The 10,325-nt window shown below is 43.5% G+C and overlaps 1 protein-coding gene across 1 annotated transcript; it reads right to left on the bottom strand.

Moving 5' to 3' along the window:
• On the bottom strand, positions 1–6,263 carry FAM89A (family with sequence similarity 89 member A). The gene is made up of 2 exons (XM_066545649.1): positions 6,000–6,263; positions 1–2,002 (listed from the first exon to the last, which is right to left on the bottom strand). Exons 1-2 carry the CDS (start codon positions 6,261–6,263, stop codon positions 1,844–1,846), a joined length of 423 nt encoding a protein of 140 aa, XP_066401746.1. The 3' UTR covers positions 1–1,843.
• Positions 6,264–10,325: the final 4,062 nt, after the last annotated feature.

Genomic DNA, 10,325 nt, shown 5'->3' with positions numbered 1-10,325 from the left:
TTATGCTAAACATCATGCTTTTTATTTTTGGGGAAAGAGCAAGAAAATAGCAGTACTTCAACAGACTAGAAAAAGCCTCATGTAAATACTAAAAGCACAGCAAATTATACTAAAAGCTTATACATTCTTAAGTCAAAGCAGAAAGTTGCATGTAAATATGTGTGTGTATATATATTTATACATGTATACACACATAGGCACACAACTTTTAAGTACAGATATAACTATCTGAATTATCTGTGTTTTCCTTATCATTCAGTTTAGTTTTGGGTGAGTGAAGCAATTAGACCGGAATTAACATTAAAAAAAATATCCAACCACTGCCACAGACTAGATTAAGAACTTATACACATACACAATTACAGCACAGTGTTTACTCTCGTGGCCTTCAAATTCCACTAAAATAAGCCAGTTTTAGAGGGAATGCACCCTGGAAATCTCTTGGCTTTTATCACTGAAACATCCTAGCCTTTGTTAAAAACTAACAGAGGAGCTACCCCAGAATGTGATCTCCAATTCTTCCTGCAAACTGCATGCATGCCAGACATGAACCATGCAAAAACCCTTTGAGGTTTAAGCCCTTAATTATTACCTTGTGTCAAGATTCAGGCACTGTGCTTTACAGCAATCTTCAGAATTAAATTTAAGAAACTAAAATCGCATTGGGAGTTGATTTTACTTAAAATAGAGAAGGGTGAAAACTCAGATAGTTGGCAACTCTCAGCTGATTAAGCATTTCACACAATGAATTAATAAAAAAACTTAAGCAAGTGCTTTAGTAAGTTCTGAAAACAAAAATAATTTATATTTCAAAGAACAAGTTAGTATAAAAAGTTTTAACATATGCAAAGTATGTGCTCAAAATACTTATTTCGCATTTTTAAAAAGAGCTGTCATCTACCTTACAGCAACAAAGTTCACCCAGTATAAAATATTGCAATTTGTCCCATTGTGTCATATGAGAGGTTTCCTTATTCTTCATATGATCAAGAACACTTGCACAAGAGTTCATGTTATTCCAAGCCACATAGTGGCAGACAGACTATGTTTGAAAATGTGCTTTTACTATGCAGTGCAGTAAAAGCTAAGCAAACCATTTCAGAGCAGCGTTTAGCAGGTCGAAGAGCTACGTTGATGCAAGAAATCCAGAGAAGAGTATAAAAGTTAATGCCAAGTGGCAGTACCAAGAAAGTGAATTAGATCAACAGAAAAAAAAACCCTGCTGATAACATTCACTATCACATGTACAGCTTGTAAGCTAGGAATAAATTAGCTTAAGGAGAAAAAAAAAATTCACTGTGTAAACAATTCACCCAGTACAAAACTGGATGCAGCCGGTAAGAGCAGAACTAGCTTAGTAGTGCTGAGGATGTGCGTGCATCCAGATGCCTGTTCAAAATGCATTTATCAATGCCACTGACCCCCCCAAAAATCACCTAGAGCTATTTACACCACAGCAGAGGCTTCCCTCCCCCCTTATGAAGTTATTACAACTCAGGAAGTCACTGCTGTCTACTATGATTAGAATTCCAGTTATAAGCTACCGATGTTTGTAAGATGAAAACACCCACCTTCCAAATTAAATTGAAAACTCTTGTCAAGCATGTCTGAAGACTCTTCAAAAGTTAAAGTACAGCACTTTGCTCAAGTGGTATTTGCATGAGTAACTTGTACTGACAGCCTTTTAAAATAAGAGAATTTAACACAACTCAGGGTAGCTGGGTGTTCCTCCTCAGGAAGAGGGATCCATACAAATTCCAGTCGTTCTTGCTGAGGCGTGTTACAGGGAGAGAAGGACCAAAGAACCTCAGTCCAGTCAGCCTTGAGGGGAATCTTCCTGCTTCTAGAAGTATTCCTCCTCTTCATCAAAAAATCCGTTTTCCATGGCGTACGAGCAGTCTGCGTTAGAGTCAGCTTGGCAGGCACCTTTGTATTCTTGAATGGATTCGTACAGGGAGTAGAGCTGACACAGCAATGACATATCCAGCTGCCGAAGGCCAACCTGAAGGGGCAACAATTCAAACCATCATTACTACAAGTGTCTTTCTATGGCAGTATAATGCTATGTATCTTTTGTTGCTAAACAGGAGGTTCAAGCTTCTTTCCACCTTGAACAGTTACAAAAAGTGAAAGTAAAATTCATTTTCTAAGGTGGCAGACGCCCCATGGGATAAACTGGACAAAAGAACAAGGAACGATGTGATGCAATAGTACCGAACAAATGCAAAGTGTTCTTCAAAATGCTGTATTACAATGATGGGCCTAACTTCCAATAAGCAGTTCACTGCTGTCAGAGCCATGGCAGATAAATTCATGAAGTCTATATTCCTCATTATGCAAGGGAGATATTTCTCCAGAAACACCATGTGTCTTTCACACATCTTTCTCTGACACCATTACAAGGTGCTCTGCTTTTGTCTGAAACAGCCCTGGAATAAAAGTTTTAAATGGGACTCTGACTGGTTTTCCCACTTCCCAGCTAAGTATTTCTACTCTAATTTTCTTTTCAATGTTGATGTACATAGGCATCTGGCAAAGCCAGGTATGTCTAGCACAATACTTCCAGGCAGCAAAACTAAAGCAGAAGTGACACAAGGACAAACTTCATCTCTTACAAATCTTCAGAGTACTTTCATGTGCCACTCAGCACATGGTGCTTGATTATAATTAAGCACCTAATATTTTGGTCCTTAAGCTTCTCAAATATTAGTTCCAGAGCAAATTAAGGATTTGAAAAACCATTAAAAAAAAGGCCGCATCTTTATGTCAGGTACAAAACCAGTATGTTGCACTGCAAACTGAAATCATGCTACTCATTTAACTCAGTTCAGTCTCCCTCTCTGGCAACAAAATGGAGAGTTTACTTGACATTGTCACCTATCCAAGTCAGATCAAATTAAAACTAGGTTTTGCCTTGCAGCTAATTTAAACCACCACCCAATTAGAGATTCTAGAGAAACAGCCATTTCAGCCTTATTTTTCAACGAAGTGTTAAGCCAACAGACTGCTCCTAGTGAGCCTCAGTTTCATCAAATAAAAAGTTTTTGCCACAACTCATGTCAAGAGGAAATAAATAAATAAATAAATAAATAAATAAATAATGTTAGCAGCCTTTACTGCAACCTGAACACCAGGCTGTATTTTATTCATAATGAGAACTCTAACCTCTCCTTATGCTTCTAAATTCTCCGGACAATACACTCAGCACACAAGAAAACCACAACAAGCTAGCATGAAGATCTTACTTTGACATTGCTGAACTATTCTACCAGCAGCTCTTTCTGAAAGCAGGGAGAAAAAAAAATCATACACCACAATGCCACTGAGAAGAAGAGGATACAGCATCTTTCAAGAACAACATATATTACCTGGTGACATCATGAAGTCAAAAGATGACGTCTTGCACAGGCTAAATGTGAAGACTTTAGGACAAGACATGGAGCACTGTGCTAGCTGCCAGGATATTAGAGGTAAGTCTTTCCCCCACCTCAGATCTATGCTACTTTTCTCATCCATTTTCCTTTATAATCTAAACTGCTCACCTCAGGTAAGAAAGAATGCTGTGAAGTTGGACTTAATGCTCTGGCATACAAGCATGAGATCCACCTGGCAGACCTGCATGAGGGCTAAATGTTTGAGGGACAAGACTGCAGTCCAGAGCTGTTCAAAAAGCAATCAGGAGTGAGTCAAGCCAAAAAAGTCAACCTGGAGACCAGTGACCTTTGTCTCCCAAGGAAAGTGGGAGCATTTTCACCAGCAGCTCTCCTGTTTCAGCTCCATAAAAGACTTGAGCACTTTCTGTAAAGTTCAATCCTACTAACTGCCAAGCACAAACTTCAAGAGAAAAATTGCCCAGCAGAATTATATATTATATATTATATAATAGGTCTTTAAACCAAATGGTTATGTTTAATATCTTATTTTTCTGTTGCTGTCACGAATATCAAACAATCAAACAGGAAGTCTAGTGAGAAAAATGCAGCCTCTTCAAAACTTTCAAGTATGATCCCTGAGGTAAGAAAAGCCTGAAGAAATGTCCAACACTGATAGCATTAGCACAGTTTTTAATGCCAGCCAAGCTGTGTTTGACTCTTGATAAGAAAACCTATAGTGCACAATTCCATGTGATAACTCTGTTCCTCACAATCACAGTTCTGAAATGACCTCTCCTTTCCTCCCTCTCTCTCTCTCTCCAAAGCATCCAAGTTCATCACTTTCTCAGCTTTAGAAACTTACATACATACACACAGTACCTTGCTTGATCATGAAGGAAAAGATGCTCTGTGCATTTCTTCCTCGCTCACTATGGAAAATTTAAATCAAGACTATTACTCAATAAAAATATCTTTGATTGCTGCAAGAAAGAGTGTTCAATATCAGTAATAAAGCACTTTAATCTTCTTGATGAAAGACAGCCTATTGGTACACAAGAGTCTCTCTTAATTTGTACAGGCCACAAAAAAGTACATCTGGAACCAAGGACCCTGTTGCTTGAAAGTCTTTGATGTGTTCAGAAGTATCTTTTTCTTCAGAAGTATTTTATCAAATTATCATCAAGGATAACAGAGTATTAAAAGAAAGTTTAAAGGGGAAGTCTAGTTATCAAATGACTTTGAGAAGTATCTATCTCATTTGATTTCCCATTAGGAAAAAAAAAATAGATTAGACTTGCCTAATGAGTTCTCTTTGCTTTTTTGGAAAGGCTTAAGACGACTAAGACCATATGTCCTTGTTTCCTTTTACAGCATTGCAGAAGAAAGCCCCAGCAGTCAATAGACACCCATCCTTCCTGAGCCTTAATGCAAACTGGCAATTCTAATACACAGTTTTAAGAATTATCTCTAACTGTTGAAACACTGGTGGCAGACTAGGATTTCATCACACTACACTGTTCTTCCAAATCCACAGAAAGACCTTTCAAAAGAGCTTTTTGTCCTCAAGCACATTTTTAGCCTGAGAAAAAGTCTTTAACTTGGCAGATTTTCAGCAATGCCATATTTTATATGCTTCACAGCATTATTAGAGATGGAAGACACCTCTGGAGATCATCCAGTGCAAAGCTCCTGCCAAAGCAGGGTCACCTCAAGCTGGTGACACACAAACGTGTCCTGTGTGGGTTTTGAATGTCTTTAGACAGGCAGACTCCATGAGCTCCCTGGGCAGCTTGTTCCAGTGGTCTGCTGCCCTGAATGTAAAGAAGTTTTTCTTCATGTTGAGGTGGAACTCCTTCTGTTTCAGTTTATGGCCATTGCTCTTCATGCTGTTGCTGGGCACCACCAGAAAGAGTCTGGCACCATCCTCTTGAGACTCACCTTTCAGATATTTATATATATAAATGAGATTCCCTCTCAGTCCTCTTTTCTCTAGACTAAACAGGCCCATCTCCTGCAGCCCCTCTTCATAAGAAAGATGCTCCAGACCCCTAAATATCTTAGTGGCCCTCCGCTGGACCCTCTCCAGCAGCTCCCTGTCTTTCTTGCACTGATTGTACAGAACCCTCAGCGGGCGAGGCTTAGGCTATTATTAGTCACTACAGCTGCAGCTTGCACCAGCAAAGCACCAACACCCAATTAGTGTTTAATCAAAAGGTGCGCCAGGTCGCCCGGAAGAATTTCGCTATAATAACGCCGCGCTACAGGATCAAAACAGAGTCCTGGAGAGAACCACGCCGAACCACAGCCACCAGGGCTGCACGAATCGCCGCCGACGCTGGGGGATTTTTGACCACCAGCCTTTCAGCGTGGCTGCCGGGTCCCAGGGGGTGCCGCAGGGCGCGGTAAGCGGCTCCCCATCCACACCCGCGGCAGCCCCGCCGCCACCGGCCCCGGCCCTCCCCCGCCGTCGGCATCAGCACCGCGCCGGGTTACGGGGGCTGCACCGGCCAGCGCCCACCCGGGGCCGGAGCCGGGGCGCCGTTCTGGCCCCGGGGAGGTGGCGGCGCCCCCGCCGCCGCTTGCCACGTCCGCCACCCCCGCCGAGCCCCGGCCCGCCCCGCTCACCATCTCCTTGCGGAGCAGGGCCAGCGCCGCGTCCAGGTTGGGAGGCTTGGGCGGGCGCGGCGAGCCCCGGCCGCCGCCGCTCAGCTCGTCCTGGATGCGGGACTTCTGCGCGTAGAGGCGCTCCAGGTCCCGCCACCGCCCGCCCTGGCCGCCGCCGCCGCCCGAGGACGAGGAGTTCAGCAGCCCGCTCAGGCTCTTGGGCAGCGGCGGCAGCCCCGCACCACCGCCGGGCCCCGGCGGCCCCGGCAGCCCCGGCCCGCTCATGCTGCAGCCGCGGCCACCGACGGAAGGAGCCGCCTCGGCCCCGCCGCGGGAGGCGCCGCCCGGAGCCCGCCCCGCCTCCAGGCCGGGCGGGGGCGGGGGAGCCGTGCGGGGCCGGACGAGGGAAGGGAGGCAGGGGAGGTAGGGGAGATAGCCGGGGAGCCGCAGGGTGATGGAGGGGCCGCGCCACAGGTGCCCCGGTTCAGGGCCGGGCCCGCTTTGTGTGAGCCGCGGTGAGTCCCTGCGGGCGCGGCCTCAGCCCGTGCCCCACAGAAACAGCCCCGCGGCAGCGCTCGGTCCCTGGGCACGGGCAGGCAGAGGGGCCCTGCGGCAGCGGGGCCGAGCCTCCAGGCTCGGCCCAGGGGCTGGGGGAGGGATGAAGCGCAGTGAAAGCAGGCATGAAAGCAGATTAACTGCTGCAGGCGGAGGTGACCGGTTCGTCTGTGGCGATGGTGTTGCATCAGTCGCCTGCATAAGGCGACACTGCTCACCCTTCCCATCAAGATGTTTCTTTCTGCCCCCATTTGGCTTCGGATAAACGTCTTCTTAGTAGCCTGTACCATGCTGTGTTTCTGATTCAGAATGAGAATAATGTTGATGATATACTGATGCTTTTATTTTTGCTGAGTCGTGTTTATCCTAAGGACTCTCTTTTGTCTCTGTGTGCTTGTCTCATGTTCTGCCGGGGAAAAGGTACACAAAAGAAACTGGGAGGGAGCACAGCGGTGACCGGTGACCCAAACTGGCCAAAGGGATATTCACCTTTTTTTATTTGTACTTTGTTCTCAATTATTAAACTGTTCTTATCTCAGCCTACGTGTTTTACTTTTGATTCTTCTTCCCATTCCACTGGGGGAGAGGGAGGGGGGTGTGGGGGAGTGGGGTGGCTGAGCGAGCAGCTGTGGTGCTTTATTTCCAGCTGGGTTTAATCCACGACCCTTTCATATGCTCACAGCCAAGTTTTGTACTTAAAGTGTTTTATCTCCGAGCGTTGCAACTACACAAACCTAGGTCTATCTGCTTTGTGAGTCAAACCTCTCAATCTGAGAGTTAGCTCGCTGTCTGTCTTCCAGCATTATTCACAGAGAGGATTATTGCTCTGCTTTACAGAAATACCCAGGTGCTTTCCTGAGAAGGCTGTGGAGAGGGAGCCATGCTCGAGGATGTGGCACGGGAATCCTCAAAACTGCCAGTGTGGCCACAGCTCTGGTGCCACAGCAGCACAATCTCAATGTGCCAACTCTGATTTTGTGCCTTTTATGCTTCCTCCCTTTCTCCTTGACATGTTTGCATCTCTGGAGTCTCTTAAAAAAAAAAAGAGGGCAGTTTTGGATTATTCAGAATCCAAACCTAAGCAGGGTATTAATTTGGAGTTCTGGGAATATGCTGCCATTGCCAAGCCAGATTGTTTAGAGGTGCATTCCTATTCCCATGACCCTGCTTTGTTTGTGGGGTTTTCTCTTCAAGAAATACCCAGATATGGTGATTTTGAGTTAAGCCTCTACATACTTTCAGTTTTGTTCCCAGACTTGCATGGTTTTTTCATGGTTTAAATGTCACTGGACTCTGTGACAATTGTTTTCAAACTGCTTAAAGTTGAGGAAGCTTTTGCCAGTTGTTCTTCATGTTTATATGACACTTTAGGAATTGATTTTTCAGACAACCTGATGGTCTTTTTTATGCTTTTTGCCCTGGAATGAAGAAGATTTTTCCCCCTGTTCAGCATGATGCTACTTCTGCCCAAGTTGATTGTGAAAAATAAAGTTGTGCTCATAGCTTTTATGAAAATAAAGGCATTTTAAACCATCCTTATTGTAGATTAAAAGTGTCAACCAAGGGTGCCTGAGTGCAAAAACTTTGTTTTGGTTTGCTAAAGAAGTACACACTGTACTATTTTTCTGCTTATTAGCAAATGCATTATTTGTTCTCCATTCACCACCCCCCGTTTTTCTCCCAGATGACAGCTATTTGAAAAAGCTTGTATTATTTTATCTAGACCACCTTATCTTATTTTTTTTTCAGTTTACCTGATTTCATTAAAATCTGAGTGCATTTTTTCACACTTGTGTCCTTTAGGCACCTTGTTGTCACATTTACCATTGCCGAGAACTTTATGTTGTCTTACTGCTCAGCTTTGTAATCTGAAAAAGGAAAAAACCTACTTGTTGGGTTTTCAGTGACCCTTCTCTCAACTGGCAAACTTATCTAGCCTTCATTCATACTAAATTCATAATTATCTTTTAAAATCTAAATCTACTGCTTTATTTATTCTGACCTAGTTATAACAGGGTGATAATGGAAGCTGGAGTCTTTTGCAGTTATGTCTTCTGGTTATGAAGCAAGCCTTTGTTAGCTGTCTAGACCTCTTGGTCTTTGTGGGTTCCCAGAACTGAACTACAGAAACATGTTACTTGTCAAAACTGATTTTTGCTAAGGATGTTACCTCAAAAAACCCCACATTAAAAATACATGCTGCTATGTCATAAAGAATTAGGAAGTTCCAGAGGAGTGGTGTCCCATAACATCTCCGTATGCATTACGGCATGGGTTTAATTTACATGTTCATATGTGATGGTTCTCCTTTCCTAATTCATCAGGAGGCTACACAATGCCTGTGTATCATTTGTGCATCATTTACTAACAGCCCTCTCTCCAAATGTGGTGATCTATATGCATTATAGTGTACCTTGAACTGATACATTAAGACTGTTCCCTATAGCCTTTTCTCTGATGTTTTCCCCTCTAATAACTGAGTTATCCACAGATGTTAATGGAATTCCTCGTTATGACAGCCCTGTGTTAGAAGGTAGTATTGTTATCCCCGTTGGAACAAGCACATGAGGACACAGGGAGCTGAAGGTAGGTCATGGTAAAAAACATTGACTAATTTTAAAAGCCTGGTTTGTGATTCCTCGGAATGACTTTCAACCCAACAGAACTGACAAAAGAACATGTGCCTCTGCTTCAAGCTACCTGGCACAGAGCAGCACTTCTGCTTAAAGCTACCTTCATTAGAACTTTAAAGTAACACTCCAGAGTTTGCAGCAATGTGGCACGTGTCACGTTTGTCACCTGTGCATCAGGGATATCCTAAAACTTGCCAAATAAGATGCACCAGAGCTCCTCTGTCAGTATCCTTTTTGTGTTGGGAAGATGTATCTCATTGGGTTAACTTGCAGTCAAAATTACTTGTCAAGGGCCAGTCAGGATCCAGATACCACAATCTGGGCATAAGCAAGACAAATTAATAATTAGTTACACATGCTTTTCTCTTCCATTTGCCCCCATAGTTAAAGTGCCTGAACACACTCTGTTTCTTATGGGGCCTATGGCTTTTATCACTGGTATGGAGGAACAGAGATCTTTTGGGGTGCTTTGGGAATGATGTGAATCACAGCCACTTGGCTGAAGAGAATTCAGAATTTGCTGGCTATAACTGGAACCTGATATAGGATGCCGTATAGTGGTATATCCAAACAGAAACTAGATTTTCAGCTAAAGATCATTCAATTCTTAGGCATCATTTTTCATTAGTTTTAAATGAAAAATTTTAAATGAAAAATGAAAAAAAAGAAAAATGAAAATTAGGTTGGGTCCTAATTTTCACACTTTTTCCCCAGGTAAATTTTTATATCTCTGCCTAAAAGGTGAAACCCCAAGCATATTCTAACACATATCACAGGGGCTTCCAGCTAGGCCCCTAGCAAAGTGGTATCCCAGATCTAGAGCAGAGATCCTTCTATTTAAGCTACCTGAGTAAACAGGAGCAATAGAGGGCTTTTACCTTTTTTATAGGTCTGCTACCTCATAGATACCCAAGAAAGACACTTCAGCCTTTACAGGATTCAGAACAAAGTGCCAAAACCACAAATATGGACGTTTGGGGGATCCAGGCTCCAGTTTAATGTTCTTGATGAAATGTATTCTTGTGTAAACCCAGGTACACACCACTTGCTCTCTCAGCCTGCTGCTGTTGCCCTTGTTTTTGGTTTTTCACCACATCCTGTCCTTGTCCTGGCATAGACCCTGTTCCAAAGCAATGTCATCATTCCTATCCGTGCCTTT

This window comes from Molothrus aeneus, chromosome 3 (genome assembly GCF_037042795.1).
Source record: "Molothrus aeneus isolate 106 chromosome 3, BPBGC_Maene_1.0, whole genome shotgun sequence".
Lineage (NCBI taxonomy): Eukaryota > Metazoa > Chordata > Aves > Passeriformes > Icteridae > Molothrus > Molothrus aeneus.
Note: the sequence above shows the minus strand (reverse complement) of the source record. Positions and strands in the feature narration are given on the sequence as shown.

Bases quoted from the DNA above. Each gene is read 5' to 3' on its own strand.
- FAM89A (XM_066545649.1), bottom strand. From the start codon at position 6,263: ATGAGCGGGCCGGGGCTGCCGGGGCCGCCGGGGCCCGGCGGTGGTGCG. The intron at 2,003-5,999 runs GTGAGCGGGGCG...TTGCCCCTTCAG, and splicing joins CCCTGCTCCGCAAGGAGATG to GTTGGCCTTCGGCAGCTGGA.